This window comes from Trachypithecus francoisi, unplaced genomic scaffold (genome assembly GCF_009764315.1).
Source record: "Trachypithecus francoisi isolate TF-2019V2 unplaced genomic scaffold, Tfra_2.0 Lachesis_group3, whole genome shotgun sequence".
Classification (NCBI taxonomy): Eukaryota; Metazoa; Chordata; class Mammalia; order Primates; family Cercopithecidae; genus Trachypithecus; species Trachypithecus francoisi.
In genome coordinates this window covers 114,184,892-114,202,918 of record NW_022681468.1, presented here as the reverse complement: position 1 = coordinate 114,202,918, position 18,027 = coordinate 114,184,892, and the positions used below count along the sequence as shown (strand labels likewise).

General features: G+C 50.3%; 1 protein-coding gene across 12 annotated transcripts in view; it reads left to right on the top strand.

Moving 5' to 3' along the window:
- The window catches only part of PPCDC (phosphopantothenoylcysteine decarboxylase), a 47,355-nt gene that overhangs the window by 5,285 nt on the left and 24,043 nt on the right, over positions 1-18,027 (top strand). For 7 of the 12 annotated variants that reach the window (XM_033189331.1, XM_033189323.1, XM_033189324.1 and 4 more), the window contains 2 exons: positions 15,961-16,056; positions 16,907-17,035. The exons of 1 other annotated variant lie outside the window; for it this stretch is intronic. In XM_033189331.1, the coding sequence (XP_033045222.1) occupies positions 15,961-16,056; positions 16,907-17,035 (225 nt within the window). The remainder of the gene's footprint in view (positions 1-15,960; positions 16,057-16,906; positions 17,036-18,027) is intronic. 4 more of the 12 variants (XM_033189329.1, XM_033189332.1, XM_033189330.1 and 1 more) reach the window with 2 other exon arrangements.

Sequence of the window (18,027 nt, the reverse complement as noted above, 5' to 3'; positions counted from 1 at the left end):
ACAAGTTCTTAGTACTCATTCCTGCCTTGGGCTCCCCCACCCCTACTTTCATTCCATCTTGAACACTGCGGCTGTGTTCTCCCTTCTTGTGAGACCCCATGGTTGTCCTGTCAGTCAAATGCTCTGAAACCCCATTGCCTGAAGCTCTAGGTTCAAACTTTGCTCCTTCAGGTGTTCAGAGATGCCCCAGGGGCCCCTGACTGTGTGCTGGGGTCAGGGACTCTAGTCCCTGTCCTTGGCCAGACCCTCAACTTGGGTCTATTTTCTATATTGGATCTATTTTCTATATTGGGTGCAAAAGTTTAAGGCTTTAAACAGCGTGAAATCTGACAGGCAGTAGCCTCACTTCCTAGTTCCGCCTCCAGGGCCCTTTGTTGGTCTGTCTTATCCTCCTTGGTCTTTGCGTGGCTGGGCCCTGCTGGGCTGGCTGCCCTCTCTGCTCCTCTCCCGCCTTTTCACATTCTGTGCAAAACCTTCCCTGTCTGCCCCAGCCCAGTCCCTGTGGTTTTGGCCCCTTCTTTTAAACTCATTTGACTTAGAACTATAGGTTGCCTTAGACACTGCTAATGTTACTGGCCCCTAGTTTTGGTGGGGTCTTGTGAAGTTGCTGGGCCCCAGGCCTGGCTTCTCCCTCTCTTGTATCAGCTGAGCACCCAAGCTGCGGTGGCCCAGGCAGCCGTATCTGGCATGTCCAGCAGGGGGCGGTGCTTACTCACAGTGGTCCCATCAGCTGGGGCTGGTGGTCCCATCAGCTGGGGCTGGGCTGGGAAGTGTTTCACTTTTTTACTTTCCACCAACTTCCACCCAGAAAGTCACCCCGTCACCCCACCCCCAGGGCTGGGATAAGCCATGAAGCTGCCAGCCAGGGATGACAGCTGGCCAGAGTGGGGGAGGGAGGAGAGTCTCGTGGCACTCTGAGACTGGGTGCTGCACTTTTAGGGCAGTACTACTTAGGCCCAGCCACCCCCTGTGTACCCAGAACCATTGGTAGGAGCTGGCCAGCTAGAGCCGTTAGGGCGGGAGGCCTGGAAGGGTTTGCAGCAGTGAGAGCCTCTGCCACCACCCCCTGGGGAGGGAGGGAGCCATGCAGTTCCCTTTTCCCATAGCCCCAGAGCAAGTGAGTTTCCGGACTAGGGGTGGATAGGGGCGGGGAGTCCTATCCCAGGAAACAGATGGGCAGCCTCAGAACGGAGGGAAATGGCAACCCCACCGCTTCCTCCCATCCCACACAGCCAGCGTTTGGCTGGGGGGCGGTGTGTGGAAAGGGTTGCCTGGAGCAGGGAGGCAATTGAGCGCACCCCATGGCTTTTTAGCCTGGGCCCCGTGGGAAGGCAGGCCATGTCTGGAACAGGACTTGGCCTCCCGTCTTTGGTTGGAGTTGACGCCAAAAGTGAGGCAGCCAGAGGGCACTGAACTGGGAAGGAAGGCTCCCCGACTCAGCCTCTTGGAGCCTGCCTTTCCCATTTGAAAATAAGGCTGATTCCTGCTGCCCATCCCCCAGGCTCTTGTCAGGCTCCCTGAGATATTGGTTTGGGTGGGAGGGGTCACAGATGAAATAGTCCTGTGCCAGTGACTTGGTGCGGAGCCTGGCATGTTGAAGCACTCAGTTGTGTGTGTTTCCTGGCCATCACCGTGTCCTTTCCCCTTGTTCATGTCCTTTGGGCCAGCCACATGGTGTGGGGCAACCCCACTGGAAAGAGCCATGGAAGCCACAGTTCACCTGCTCTTGTGGAGGGCCTATGCCTTTCATCTGTAGGGAGACAGCTCTCCAAGCCTGGCTTTGCTTATTGGGGCCTTCCTGAGGTGTGGGATCCAAAGGTAATCCCTGGATTGCCTTGTGTTGGCCCCAGTGGTGGTGTCTACCCCTGCACACTCCCCTTGATTTCCTGATGGCCCTGATCTCCACACTGCTTCCTGCTGGATCTCCTGCAGGAGCATCATTGTCCCTTGGAGCAGTCACTTTCAGCTCTTCGCCTGCCGAGTCGTGGGTTCACATGCTCCAGGCTTTCTGGAACTTCCTTAGGTACCTCCAGATTTGGTCTAGCACATGAACAGCTGGGGTGTGGGCTGCAGGGAGCTGGGGAATTCTACAGATCTGGCCCATCACTCTGGCCCATCACTGTTTCTGATTGATCAGCATGTCCAGACATCCCGGGAAAGCCGCTAACCTCAAGGTAGCCAAATCAGGGAGACTGTGAGGGGTGTTGGAGAGACATGGATTAGGCACAAGCCACACACACCAGCACGATGGGGAAAGTAGTCACTAGCAGAGACGACCTTGAGTATGTTGGGGCAGATGGGCAACCATGTCACAAGAGAAGCAGCTGAGCACATTTCTGATGCTGGGACGCTGGGCAAGTCAGTTCTTTTTGGCCATAGTTTTCTTATCCACACAGTGAAGGACGGGCAGGTTCTCAAATGATCCATCTTCAGGGTCTCTTCTGGCACTGGTGTTAGAAGATTCTAGATGTGAGGGCAAAAAGGACTAGGACCCAAAGGCAGCCTGAGAGAAGGTCCTGGGGCCCAGGAACTTCAGGGGGATTGGGGGTTTTGTAGTTCCATAGCTGTCATGTAATTGAGTGGCAGTAAAATCTGGTTTGTCAGCTCAGGCAGTTTCTTCCCTGGGGTTGGCAGCCTGGCCCGTGCACGGGAGCAAAAATGGCTTTCCTCCACCTTGCTAGGCTGCTTGGCTAGGCTATGAGTTCAACTGACTTATAAACAAAATTAACAGGGTTGGGTGCAGTGGCTCACTTTGGGAGGCTGAAGTGGGCGGATCACTTGAGGCAAGTTCAAGACCAGCCTAGCCAACATGGTAAAACCCCAACTCTACTAAAAATACAAAAATTACCCGGGCGTGGTGGGCGCCTGTAATCCCAGCTACTTGGGAGGCTGAGGCAGGAGAATCGCTTGAACCCGGAAGGCAGAGGTTGCGGTGAGCTGAGATCGTGCCACTGCACTCTATTCTGGGTGACAGAGCAAGACTCCACCTCAAAACAATAACAACAACAAAAAACAAGATCAATAGGAGAAAACCATATTTAGTTACATATCTGCACATGGATGTACCACAAAATATGAGATTCCCAGAAGGGTGAGATGACTGAAGCTTGTATAGCAGCCTGAGCTACAGAAGGAAATAGGGGCTTGGGGCTTCTGGGGGTGGTGGCAACACAAGTTATGGGGAGGATGAGGGGAGGAATTGTACAGTGAATAAACATCTTGTTAGGCAGATAAAAACTTCTCAGATAGCCGGGCGCAGTGACTTAAGCCTGTAATCCCAGCACTTTGGGAGGCCAAGACGGGTGGATCACGAGGTCAGGAGATCGAGACCATCCTGGCTAACAAGGTGAAACCCCGTCTCTACTAAAAAAAAAATACAAAAAAACTAGCCGGGCGAGGTGGCGGGCGCCTGTAGTCCCGGCTACTCGGGAGGCTGAGGCAGGAGAATGGCGTAAACCCGGGAGGCGGAGCTTGCAGTGAGCTGAGATCCGGCCACTGCACTCCAGCATGGGTGACAGAGCGAGACTCCGTCTCAAAAAAAAAAAAAAAGAAACAAAAAAACTTCTCAGATAATGAAAGATGCCTCAGCAGTTGTCAGTAAGTCAGTCTTCCCTTCTCAGGGAGGGGGACTCAGGACTAGGGGGATCCCTCTTTAGGCAGATAAGAGAAGTTCAGAGAAAGTTCCTCCCTGCATCTGTTTTTTCCCAAGTGTCTTCAGGTTTGAAATAATCAGCATACCAAAGCCACATATTATGGGATGGCATTTCCTGAACTCCTTCATCCACAGCCTTCAAACTTGGGAGGAGAAGGCAGACATCACCCTAGCTTTTGCCAGGGCAGGTGTCAGCAGAATTCAGAGCCAAAAGGGGATTTCTAAAGATAGAGAAAACCCCCGACTCAAGGAGTCAGCAGGCCTCGGGCTCAGAGGAAGATACATTTCTAGGGTGTCCGTCAGGACATCCAGGTCTGTTGAGGGTGAGGAAAAGAAGGCTCTGCTCATATGTAGTGTGGAGTAAATTCTGACTTTCTGGAGGACCACTTGACAATATTGAGAGAAATTAAACATGTTCATAGCCCTTGATTTACCCACAGGATTAAACCCTGTGGGGTGTATTTGCAAAGTAAAAGGATGTTCATTATAGCATTATTTATAATTTCAAAGCAAAACTGGAAGCAAACAAAATGTCCAGCAGTAGAGAGCTGTGGTGTCCTTATGATTTATGGGACAATCTCTCAGTGGATTACTTGGCAATGTTTCAGAAAAATGGGTTAGCGCTCTCTGTGCTAATAGGGGCAATCCTCAAGATAGAAGCGGAATAAGCAAGGTGTAGGAGCTAGTGAACTGGACACCCCGGGCCAAATTCAGCTCAATGCCTGTTATTGTATAGCCTCCAGCTAAGAATGATTTTTACATTTTAATTTTTATTATTTATTTTTGAGACAGGGTCTTGTTCTGTTGCTCAGACTGGAGTGCAGTGGTGTGACCACCACTCACTACAGCCTCGACCTCCCAGGCTCAAGCAATTCTTCTACCTCAGCCTCCCGAATAGCTGGGAGTGCAGGCGTGCCATCACACTCCACTAACTTTTTTGCATTTTTCTGTAGATACAGGATTTCGCAATGTTGCGCAGGCTGGTCTCAAACTCCTGGGCTCAAGTGATCTATCTGCCTCCACTTCTCAAAGTGCTGGGATTACAAGCATGTGCCACTGTGCCCAGCCTGATTTTTACATTTTTAAATGGTTAAATCAGAAGAAAAATAGTATTTTGTGACTCATAGAAAAAGTGATATGAAATTCAGATTTCAGGTCCAAGACAATTTACTGGAACACAGCCATACCCATTCATTTACGTATTGCGTATGACTGCATTCATACTACTACAGGGTTGAATCTTGCAACAAAGCCTAAAATATCATCTGGCCCTTTGTAGAGAAGGTTTGCTGACCCCTGGTATGCAGCCTGATTCCTTCTGTGTGTTCTTTTTTTTTTTTTTTTTTGAGACGAAGTCTCGCTCTGTCGCCCAGGCTGGAGTACAGTGGCGTGATTTCAGCTCACTGCAAGCTCCGCCTCTTGGGTTCAACCCATTCTCCTGCCTCAGCCTCCCGAGTAACTGGGACTACAGGTGCCCGCCCACGCCCGGCTAAGTTTTTTGTATTTTTAGTAGAGACGGGGTTTCACCGTGTTAGCCAGGATGGTCTTGATCTTCTGACTTCGTGATCCGCCCGCCTTGGCCTCCCAAAGTGCTGGGATTACAGGTGTGAGCCACTGCGCCCAGCCTTTGTGTATTCTTATACTGACTTACTGCGCACAGTTTTTTCCTCTGGAGGTGGTTACCCTTGTGGAGGGGACCGGTAGAGGAAGGAAACTTGGATTTTTCATTTTGTATCATTCTGTTCAGTTTTAATTTTCTTTTTTTTTTTTTTTTTTTTGAGGCGGAGTCTCGCTCTGTCACCCGGACTGGAGTGCAGTGGCCGGATCTCAGCTCACTGCAAGCTCCGCCTCCCGGATTTACGCCATTCTCCTGCCTCAGCCTCCCGAGTAGCTGGGACTATAGGCGCCCGCCACCTCGCCCGGCTAGTTTTTGTATTTTTTTTTAGTAGAGACGAGGTTTCACCGTGTCAGCCAGGATGGTCTCGATCTCCTGACCTCGTGATCCACCCGTCTCGGCCTCCCAAAGTGCTGGGATTACAGGCTTGAGCCACCGCGCCCGGCCCAGTTTTAATTTTCTAACCTATGTGTATATTTGTGTGTGTGTGTGTGTGTGTGTTTTAGTCAGTGGGGCTTTTGTGGGAATATTGTGGAACATTCTTGGTAACTTTGTGCTTTTTTTTTTTCAAAGTATTCACTGAGGAAAGAGCAGACAACATAAGACCTGGTTTGATTATTTCCTTTTTGTTCTGGGTGGGGGCCACCTGCCCGCTCTATGTCCTGATATGGAAACTCTGAGACCTTTGTGTCTCCACCTGCTTGGCTGGCCCCTTCCTCCTCTCGCCTGCAGCCCTGTCACCTGCTCCGCTAGGGACAGAGCTCTGTCGGCTGCTGGTCAGAGGGTCCTGCACCCCAGGGTCCTTCCCTGATTGCCCAGAACAACGTCCCTGTGCAGGGCCTCCATAGACCCCTCTCTGGTTTCCTTCTGGAGAATTTTCTGGAGTTGGGGAAGCACACAGAAGGGTTGGCATGAGGAGCTGACACAACCAGAACACCAGCTCCCCCAGGGGCAGATGAGAGAGTGGCTGTTTCTTGCAGAGCCAGGTGGGAAAGGGTCAGGGTCACAGAAGGGCTGGGGTGGCACAGTGAACTGGATGGACCCCTACCATGTGGTCTAAATGGCTCATGCATGGATCATAAGAGGAAACCAGGGGCAGAGGAAGAAGGGCTCGCCCACGGCCTTCCAGGGAATAAGTGAGTTAGCAGAACTGGGGGCTTGAGGCCAGGTTTTCTGGGTCCTGTCAGTGAGTGAATTGAGGAGCTCAGACTTGGAGCTCATTCTCTGCTCAAGCTCACCAATGCTTGAGGATGGTGGAATTTGTGGATTCCTATCTTGGTCTGCCTTGCAGTTAGGAGTTACCTGTACCCCACCTATCTGTTAGACTGAGCTGCAGCAGAGGGTAGAGCTTGGATCTTATCAGCCCTGCCGCCACCATATAAGAGGCTTAGTAAATGTTTGCCGAGTAGAGGCATCATCATGAGCCACGGAACCCACTGAGCCAACCGGAACTCCCTTGGGGGTTTTGTTAAGGAGGCCAGCCACCTCCTTCACAGCTCCCGTGCCTCATGTGCCAACCGCACTGGGCCCCAATAATCCTTTGTCCTAGAATGTACCTGCCACTCCCATGCTCAGGTTAGTGTTACTTCTTGGCTGGCCGCTAGGTCCTGGGCACAGATCTGGAGCATGCCAATGTCAACACTGGTAGACCCAATGTCAGGGTCCTCTGCTGTGCATCCTGGCCCCGAGGACTGGGCCACCAAAGCCCTGGGTTCCTTACCTTATCACAGCTTAAGTGCAGGGCTACCACTTCCTCTTTAGAATCCTCCTTTATCTCCAGTGGAGGCATCGTCACGCCCTACTAGAAACACCTGCTCTCCAGCCACTCAACTGCTGGTTCCACTTGGGCTCTTCTCCTTTTCTTGTATATGCCAGATCTGTGCTATCTGATATATTTACATTTTCTTGTATATTCCAGAGCTGAGCTATCCGATAAATGTAAATTTGAATGTGGCAGCCGCTTGCCACATTCAAATTTAAATTAATTAGAATTTAATAGAAAATTCTGTTCTTCAGTCACAGTAGCCACACCTCAGGTGCTCAGTGGCCACATGTGGCCAGTGCTGCCACACCGTACGGCACATGTAGGGCCACTCCTATCATTGCAGAGATGGAAATGCTCTTCATGGATAATGCTGTAGAGTTGTGGCTCTCAGTGGGGGCGATTTTCCTCCCCAGGGGACATTGGATAATGTCCAGAGACATTTTTAGTTGTCCTAACTTAGGGGTGGTGGTGCTCCTGGCTCTTGTTTCTAGTGGGTAGAGGTCAGGAATGGGCTTGGCAGTGGAGACTCAGGCCATGGGATTTGTTTCATCCCGTGGCTGCAAAATGTCTCTCCATGGGTTCCTTTGATAATCTGCCCCAGAAGTAGCCTGGCCACACTAGGAGCCTGAAGTAGAAACAGGAGGTATCACTAAATCCTGATTCCATTTCTCCTGACCAGACCCAAATCAGGATTCCTGATGTCTCTTCAGTAAAGAAAAGGAAACCAGACTTGCCAACTGGTTTTGGGAAGGAATCTCTATACATGCTAGATAAAATGCAGGCAGCTTATGTAATAGGGTCTGTCCTGGCCTCAGTGACATACACAAAGAGATTCAGCTTTAAAATATTAGCTGTAGAAAGTTTTCTCAGGTAGGCCGAGCATGGTGGCTCACGCCTGTAATCCCAGCACTTTGGGAGGCTGAGGTGGGCGGATCACCTGAGACCAGGACTTTGAGATCAGCCTGGCCAACATGGTGAAACACTGTTTCTACTAGAAATACAAAAATTAGCTGGGTGTGGTGGTGCACAACTGTAATTCCAGCTACTTGGGAGGCTGAGGCAGGAGAATCTCTGGAACCCAGGAGGTGGAGGTTGCAGTGAGCCAAGATAGTGCTACTGCACTCCAGCCTGGGCAACAGAGCAAGACACTGTCTCAAAAACAAAAAAAAAAAAAAAAAAGGAAAAAACTTGTTTCTAAGTGGTGTCAGCAGGGGACCAAGCTGGGAGCTACCTTTCAGGAATTCTGTAGCATATGGGAGATTCTTTTTTAATGCCCAGTCCTGCTTCTACCAGGACCCACAAAGGTGTAAGAGAAAGCCAAGGAAGGCTCCTGCCCTCAGGGAGTTTCTGCCCTGCCAGGGTTCCTTGGCATTTGCTGGGAAGAGGTCAAGGTACATGGGTAAATGGTCAGAATTATTTAGTATTATAGAAGGTAGCACATGCTTTTTTTTTTTTTTTTTTTAAGTGTGTATAGACCCAGGGCCCAGCCCTTGGCTCCCAGGATGTTTTGGTGGAGTGAATGAAAATAAAAGAACAAAGCCCATAGGGCTGATGAATCAGATCAAGTGACATCCCTCTAAAACCAGAAAAACTAGTCTGGGCCTGCTAGACAGCACTGGGGTCAGTCAGGGTCACCTCTAAGGAGAGTCAGCTGCTTCAGTGGGTCAGAGGTGGGGCATCAGGAAGGACCCACCCATCACATACACTTCACATTACTCCTTAGTGAAGACCTTGAGCCCAGGAGGCTCTCTAACAATTTGACTATGTAACCTGGGAGGGTGGCTAGAGAGTGGAGCCTCTAAAGAGCTTAGAGGGAAGATCTCAAGCAGGGTGAGAGGCTTAACAGGACCCGGGTTGGAGCTCCCCAGGGGACAGTGGGGGCTTAAAGGCTCTGAGACCTTGAGTGATGGTGTGGGGAAGGAAGAAAGGGTAGAGCTGAGAGGGAGGAGAGAACCCCCTGAGTCAAGGGCATTGCCTATTTGGGGATTTTTTTTTTAGGTTTTTATTGATTGATGATTGATTGATTATATTTTTTTTGTAGAGAAGGGTTTTGCCCTGTTGCCCAGTCTCATCCCAAACTTCTGAACTCAAGAAGTCTGCCCACCTCTGCCTCCCAAAGTGCTGGGATGATGGGCATGAGCCACCATGCCTGGCGCCCAATTTGGGGATGATTCTGAAGGCCAGCACTAGGCAAGGTCCTCCGCTTTGCGAACTGGAAGATGGTTTTGGGAGTTGGGGAGAGTGGAGGACCTAGATCTTCAGGAAGTAGCTTTCCAAATTTCAGAAGAGAGGCGATGAACCCAATGAACCTAGGACATTCTTTTTTTTTTTTGAGATGGAATCTCACTGTGTCTCCCAGACTGGAGTGCAGTGGCACGATCTCGGCTCAGCTCACTGCAAGCTCCGCCTCCCAGGTTCACGCCATTCTCCTGCCTCAGCCTCCCGAGTAGCTGGGACTACAGGCTCCCGCCACCACACCTGGCTAATTTTTTGTATTTTTAGTAGAGACAGGGTTTCATCGTGTTAGCCAGGATGGTCTCGATCTTCTGACCTCATGATCCACCTGCCTCGACCTCCCAAAGTGCTGGGATTACAGGCGTGAGCCACCACGCCCGGCCACCTGGGACGTTCTTAAGTAGCAAATAGTTCAGGATGATTGGGAAGCTCTTAGAAATGAAAGATGGTGATCCCATGAGCAGAAGCAGGCAGTGTATCAGCAGAAATGTGGTCTCTGGCTACCTGAAACCTGTTAAAGGAGTTGGAAAACAGTTAAGTGGAAGGGAGGACATGTAACTAGAGATGAAGGAAGAGTGTGGTCCAGAGCCCCCCAGGGTGAACTGAAGCTTGTGGCAAAACTCGGGAGGCTCAAGAGGGCTGTTTTATGTATTTGGAAGAAGAACAATGAAGCAGTGTCTGGTGCTGGAGGTCAATGGTAACATTAGCAGAGGACAAGAAGAAATGGGAGGGGCTGGGCGCAGTGGCTCACTCCTGTAATCCCAGCACTTTGGGAGGCAGAGACAGGTGGATTGCCCTAGCTGTGGAGTTCAAGACCAGCCTGGCCAACATGGTGAAATCCTGTCTCTAGTAAAAATACAAAAATTAGCTGGGCATGGTGGTGCACACCTGTAATCCCAGCTATTTGGGAGGCTGAGGCAGGAGAATCCCTTGAACCCAGGAGGTTGCAGTGAGCCGAGATTGCACCGCTGCACTCCAGCCTAGGTGACAAAGTGAGTCTCTCTCTCTCTCTTTTTTTTTTTTAACAAAAAGAAATGGAGGGATTATTTGATCTCATTTTGTTCATCTTCTCTTTTGAGCTTGTAGTGGTAGGAGGGACCTGAACTGAGGCTGGGTGATTCATCTCCTGTCCTGGGAAAGTTCTCTCCTGGTGTGCTAGGGAACTGTGGTTGGTGACCTACAGGAAGTGTGGGAAACGTCAAAAGGGGTCAGGGGCAGGAGATGGCTAATGTCCATTTATCAAAAAGGTGAAGGAGGTGAGCTCTGCAAATTGCTACAGATGAGGCTTGTAAGTGCTAAGAAAAGCTAGATTGGGATCACTAGGAACAAGGTATATTGATTTTAGTTTATGTTTTGGATAGTAGCAAAGTATTTTTCGATTTAGATGAGGCCTTTGATGGAATCCTAGGATCTCTCCCTAGACCGCCTGGGGATGTTGTCAGCATGTTATAACCAGTGAAAGATCCAACTTGGAAAGAGTTCTTGGTTCTTTCTCACCCCTTGCTCTGCTGCCACACCCACTTCTGTGGACCTTGTGGGTGGCCTCTGCCCTTGACTTTGTTCTGTTCATAATTTGGATTAGTATCTCTGGGGGCTACTGATGGCGGTGCTGGCTGAGAGGAGGAGCAACAGGATTGAGCTCTCAGGAGCTCTCTGTAGGCTGAGCAAACAGCAGGCCAACTCTGATAAGGGGAAATTTGCCAGGGACATGTGAGGGACTACATTTGGGACCAGAAAAATAACTGCTCAGATACAGCCTGGTGCTTGCGGCTTAGTAGCAGCATGAATGAGAAAAATTTTTTTGAGTTTTTGCTGATTGCAAACTCCATACATCAGCAGGGGGATGTGGCCACCAGAAGAGCTGCTGTGGGTTCAGGCTGCACCGATAGACATGATGCTCTGCTTTCTTCATGAACCTAACAGTGGGGATGCCTTCTCCCACCCCTGCAGGCAGAGTAAATGACTCTAACCTGTGGGTTCTTCACTTCTGGAAAATTTAATTTATTTTTTATTTTTATTTTTGTAATTTTCTCCTCTCTGTTTTTCTGTTCTCTCTGGAACTCTTTAATCATCAAAAATTTTAACCTACTGAGTTGATTAGATTTTCTCATCTTTTTTCTACTATTACCCATCTTTTTTTTTCTCCTCTCTGGAAGATTTCTTTTAAACTTGTGTTGAATTTTTTTATCTCACTGTTTATAATGTTAATTTCTAAGAGTTCTTTTTTGTTCCTTGAATATTCATCTTAAAAAGTGTTATGTTCTTGTTTCTTGGGTGTAATCTCTCATTTTTAAGTTTTCTTCTCCCTCCATTGCCTCTGGGTTTCTATTTTCTGTTTGTGTAATCTCTGTCTTGCTAGAGGGCTCTCCTCAAATACCTGATACTCCTTGGCTGTTCTTATTTGGGTGCCAAAAGCTGATTGGAAACTGTCTTCACTGCCAGGGTACTCATCTGGTATTGAAATGTTTTGTTGGTGGACCTCTGAATTCCATATCTGAAGGTTTCCTTCCCTACCACATCTCCTTACTCCCAGGGTTATTTGTTTTTTCCAGACCAGTAGTCTCCTGCCTGGTTGACCTAGCGTTCTTAGGGTCAGGTAGGGGAAGCAGGCTTGGGTCTCTCTGTTTGGTCTATAGATACTCACTTCTGCTCCAAGACTCCTTTGTCCTTTGTTGTGCTAACTCTTCAAGGGTAGTATGTCTGGCTGCCTGGAGTGGGAAGAAGAGCTGGGGGGACTTTAGCTGTTCCTTCTAACAGGTCAGGAACCAGTCCTCTTTGTATTCAGCTGTCTGCCTCATGCTCACCTTTGTGGTACTCACTTCCTCAAGTCCTAGGCTCCTGGGTTCTAATTGGCTTGTGTCTCAGTTACTGTGTAGGCTTTGGATATTTTCTTATCTAATCTAATCTAATCTAATCTAATCTTTTAGGATCCGCTCTGCTAGTGCTTCCTTTCACTTCCATCTTCTGAAAGCGCATTGGCACGTCTTAACTGCTGTTGGTGGTTGTTCCTCTTCTTTTTGTTCTTGGGAGTTTATTTCTTTTCTTTCTTTTTGAGATGGAGTTTAGCTCTTGTTGCCCAGGCTGGAGTGCAATGGCGCGATCTCGGCTCACTGCAACCTCCACCTCCCAGGTTCAAGCGATTCTCCTGCCTCGGCCTCCCGAGTAGCTGGGATTACAGGCATGTGCCACCACATCCAGCTAATTTTGTATTTTTAGTAGAGACGGGGTTTCTCCCTGTTGGTCAGGCTGGTCTCAACCTCCGCACCTCAGGTGATCTGCCCGCCTCAGGCTCCCAAAATGTTGGGATTACAGGCATGAGCCACCGCGCCCGGCAGTTCTTCTCTTTTCTCTTCTCTTCTCTCTTCTTCTCTTCTCTTCTCTTCTCTTCTCCTCTTCTCAGACAAGGTCTCACTTTGTCACCCAGGCAGGAGTACAGTGGCATGATCTTGGCTCACTGCAGCCTTGACTTCCTGAGCTCAAGTGATCCTCCCATCTTGGCCTCCTGAGTAGCTGGGACTATAGGTGTGCGCCACCATGCCGGCTGATTTTTTTGTATTAAGGATGTGATTTCACCATGTTGGTCTTGAACTCCTGTCCTCAAGCAATCTGCCTGCCTCAGTCTCCCAAAGTGCTGGGATTACAGGCGTGAGCCACTGAGTTTAGATCTTTTCTAAAAAATTACTTTGCTTTTATTTTAGTGGGTTTCTGGGAGGGAGCAGAGCTTACTTTATTTAACTAAAAGCTTTTTCTTCTATTTAACCTTTATATGTTCTTTTGCTTTAAATGTGTCTTTTTAGACAACATATTGATGGATTAAACAACATCCAAGATGAGAATCTGAATTTTAATCAAGGAGATAAGCCTGTTATATATTTACTATAATTATTATTATGTTAGAATTAACCTATGCTGTCTTATTTAATGCTTGCTTTTCTTTGTTTTTTTGAGATAGGGTCTCACCCTGTCACTCAAACTGGAGTGTAGTAACTTGATTCTGCTCACTACAGCCTCTGCCTTCCCAGGCTCAAGGGGGTCTGCCCACTTCAGCCTCCTGAAGGTAGCTGGGACTGCAGGTGCACACCACCATGCCTGGCTAATTTTTGTATTTTTTGTAGAGATGGGGTCTTACCATGTTGCCCAGGCTGGTGTTGAACTCCTGGGCTCAAGCAGTTTGCCCGTCTCGGCCTTCCAAAGTGCTGGGATTACAGGCATGAGTGTAATTCCATTACTGCTCCCGGCCAAATGGTTTATCATACATTCTCTCTGCTTCTTTTTCTCCTTTTGTATCCTTTATGTGTAGATTGAATTTCCTTCTGTGGGTTTGAAAGGTACAGGTTATTCTTCTTATGGTTACCCTGACTTATTATGCCCTCTCCTTTACCTTATCACTACCTTGTGTCTTCCCCACGAAAGAGATAGGCCTTCAGCATGGCCCTGCCCTGCCCTGCTCTCTCCACCTGTGCTGGCCCAGTGGCATCTCTAGGACTGGGTTCCGGGGAGGGATAAGGCAGGCCTCCCTTGCCATCTCTCTCAGAACTGGGCAATGCTTGTTCAGGGTCATCCTAGGGGGACTCCAGCATTCAGTCGGGGTTTGGTTTAAATGACCTCTAGGCCGGGCATGGTGGTTCATGCTTGTAATCCTAGCACTTTGGGAGGCAAGGTGGGTGGATTGCTTGAGCCTAGGAGTTTGAGACCATCCTGGGCAACATGGTGAAACACTGTCTCTACCGAAAATACAAAAAATTAGCTGGGCATGGTGACATGGACCTGTAGTCCCAGCTACTCCAGAGGCTGAGATGGGAGGATCACCTGAGCCCAGGGAGGTTGAGACTGCAGTGAGCCATGATCAGGCAACTGCACTGTATCCTGGGCAATGGAGTAAGACCCTGTCTGTAAATAAATAAATAAGTGATGGACCTCTGAAAAGGTCCCTGAGGTTTTTTTGTAGGTTCTGGGCATGGTAGATCCTAAAGGGGAGTGAGATGGAGAATGGACAAGTCAGTAGAACTCAGAACCCCAGACTTTCTGAAGTTCTTCCTTAGTCTTCTTCTCTGAGACTTCTACTCCTTGGTCCTAGCTTTTTTCCTGGATGCCGTGCCGATGTGTCACCCACCCCGTCCTGTACAATATGCAGGAAGCAAGCAAGGAGGGGGTGCCTCAGACAGTAGGGAGGAATGAGGACAAGGTGGAACTGGCATGGGCACGCTCTACAGAGCGAGAGGCAGGCCTTAGGGCAGCACGTCGCTCTCAAGTAGGAATATGTGTCCAGCAGCGCCGAGCCTTCAGCTTTTCACAAGAACTGAGGAAATTGAATTTTCTATGCGAAATCTCCCAACTTGGACATGTTGGCTCAAAAATGTTAATGATCTTGTGTAGGCCAAACAGCATGTCTGTAGGCTGGGTTTGGCCCAGACATGGCCCACGACTATAGCTCTGGCTGCTCGATGGTTCTGTCCTTGCCACCCTTGACTTTTCTTTTTTCTGGATGAATGTCCAGAGAAACAAATGTCCTCTCCTGACTCATTGGTTTCCCCCCAAGATGTGGTTTCCTACACTCCCCTCTCCCTACCAGCTACTTCTGGGCCCCTGTACTTTGCCAGCTTGTTAGTCTAAGATCTTGTTTTACAGGCTGGGTGCGGTGGCTCACACCTGTAATCGTAGCACTTTGGGAGACTGGGGTGGGTGGATCACCTGAGGTCAGGAGTTTGAGACCAGCCTGGCCAACATGGTGAAAAACCTTGTCTCTACTAAAAACACAAAAATTAGCTGGATGTGGTGGCGTGCACCTGTAATCCCAGCTACTTGGGAGGCTGAGGCAGGAGAATCTCTTGAACCTGGGGGGGCGGAGGTTGTGGTGAGCCGAGATCATGCCACTGCACTCCAGCCTGGGTGACAGAATGAGACTCCCATCTCAAAAAAAAAAAAAAAATCTTGTTTTACAAATGATGACCAACCCATCTAGTGCCCTTCACACTCCTGGGTGCTGTTTCTCACAGCCATGTGTTCTGTTAAGCAGATTGCAGGCAGCCCTGGTTTGCATTAGTAATTTCTTAGTGAATGGGTAGTGTGCAGGTAAACCTCATTCTCACCCCATGAGTGTAGGGCACACACAAGCTGGGTTTTCCAGGAGCCTGTCTGCAGCCTGTGCCCATGAGGCCTTGCTCCTAGAAGTACGTGAAGGGACACTGTCTGCCTTCTCTTGGGGGCATGCATACACAGAGGACATGCTGTGCCTCAGCCCCCAGTGCCTTGGCCTGCAGAGGGCAGGGCTGCTGTGCGGCACAGAACTCAGGACCTATGAGCCTCCTTGGGTGGCCTCTCCTGCCTGCTGTGGCCTCTGTGGCCCTGGCCTTGACTTCCTTTCCTGTCACTTGCGTGCCTCTGCCCCTGGGCCTCCCTCTGCCCGAGTGGCAGGAGCTTGCAGCTTTGTATATATGGGCAGTTGGTGACTCATTCCTCAGCAGCCCCTCAGATAGGGAAGTGAAACAGCCACACCTGGTAGGGCCTGACCTTTGGGTGACAGCAGAAGTAGCTAAGCAGACATGGGGCTTGCAGCTAAGGAGGGAAGTCCTCTCTAAAGCCAGCCTGTGAAGACAGCACTTGCCTGCCCTGACCCTCCTGTGACCTCCAGGCCTGTGACTCTGGTAACAGTTTCTTCCTCCCTCCCCACCACCCCCTTTCTCTTGGTGACAGCTGGAAGTAGCAGTGGTCACAACTGAGAGAGCCAAACATTTCTACAGCCCCCAGGACATTCCTGTCACCCTCTACAGCGATGCTGATGAATGGGAGGTCAGTGCTGGGGGCTCCTGGGCTGAGTTCCATTGACTTTCCACCAGCAGGACAGAGCAGTCCTCCCTGCAGCCTATGGTCTGGCAGCTGGAACAGACAGGCTGGGCTCAAATCCGCGGTCAGGGCCCTCTGGGCAGAGGCAATGAAGAAAACATCTGTCTAGCTTCTGGCCTGCAGGAGGCCCTAGTCTCTTCCCAGCCCAGGCGGAGCTGGGCTTTGGCCTGGTGCCTGAGGTTGAGTGTCCTTGTACTTATCTGGGCTGATGAAACCACAGAGGAGCTCTGTTCCCACCACCCTTGTCCACGTGGCTCCTGGCGTCAGGGCTAAAGAGAACGCCTCACTTCCCACGGCTGCTGGGCTCTGCTGCATCTCCCCTGCAGATGGGTGGGCACTGACTGATTCACCAGGCACTGAGTGTGGGCCTCACAGGGGTTCCCTGCCAGGCATTTCCAAACATTCTCAGCCTAGAACATTTCCGGCTGGTCTGTCTTCCCTGCCCCTACCCCCTCCATTTCTCACTGCCCCAGAGCCTTCTACTGGCTTGGACAACCCAAGCATCTGCCTCAAGCAGACAGGCCGGGAGCTCCCTGCCAGATGTCAGTTCTCTTGAAAGCCAAACCATGAAGGGAGTAGCTCAGAGAGACAAGGGGCACTTGTTTCCTCCGGCCTGGTTCTCTCGGCTGCTGGCTCCATGGCTAGCGCTCACCAGCTTAGCTGCAGGAGGGAACGGAGGTTGGCCTGGGCAGGGCAGGTCAGTGGGCTTCTCAGTCTCGTGACTTACCGTATCTGGCCTGCCTTGGCGCTGCATCCCGCTTCCTCCACACTGACCCCTTTTTCTTCCCTCTGCCAGATGTGGAAGAGCCGTTCTGACCCAGTTCTGCACATTGACCTGCGGAGGTGGGCAGACCTCCTGCTGGTGGCTCCTCTTGATGCCAACACGCTGGGGAAGGTGGCCAGTGGCATCTGTGACAACTTGCTTGTGAGTGATGCCCTGGTGCCCTCGTCCCTCCCTGGGCTTCACTCCCAGTTTGCTGAGCTGCAGACATCCTTGTACAAGGAGACCTGCTGCTGTGGGACCCTGGTCTACTCAGGGAGATCATGCTCCCCCATTCCCCCCATCGCCCCCCAGTGCTCTCACCTTCTCTCCAGCACATGGGCACAGCCCTGGTCCTGATGGGTCAGCTTGACCTGCTGCTGCTCCCCAGGAGTGTCCCCTTCTCCCTTGCCCTTGGCACCCAGCCAGGTGCCCACAAGCAGATCCTCGTTCCTTGTTCTTTGTCCCTCCCCGTGGGCTGCCTGGATGTGCTCTTCCACTGTCCCTGCCCAGCCCCATCACCTCCTGCTTCAGCTCTGCCTTCTCCCCAGATCTGGTTATATACGTGGGCAATGTGATTGGGGATTTACTTCTTCATAGATGTCTCATACACTTTATTGCCCTTGTAGTGTTCCTATATATTAGGGGAAGCTTAGAGGGGAAGAGGGGAGAAAGATAGGGGCAGTGGTGAGAGCTGATGGGTGATAGGGAGAAATGGAAGTCCAGCTGTCCAAAGTGGGTGCTGTCCTAGGCCTAAGATGCCTCCAGGGAGCTGTTGCCCATAAAGGGGAGCTGCCTTTGTTTATATAATCGTTCTGGGAAGATTTGGGTGTGATTTCTCTCCTCCCTCTCCCTTATTGCCACCCCTCACCTCATTTATTGAGCTTTCACCTACCACGTACTGGGGTCTATGCTGAGAGCCTCACAGGACACAGGGAGCTCCCAGGCTGGAAGGAGAATGCCGCGCTTGATCACCCATGGCAGTGGGAAGGGAGTATCCTCTGGTGAGGAGTACAGTCCTGAATGACCCCAGTCAGTCCTTTGACTATGGAGTCACCACCTTGCATAGTGCTGGGCCTGTGGTAGATATCCAGTAAATACTGCATGTATGGGGTAACTAGCAGTTTTACTTTTGCAAGTAGCTGAGAGTTTTTCAG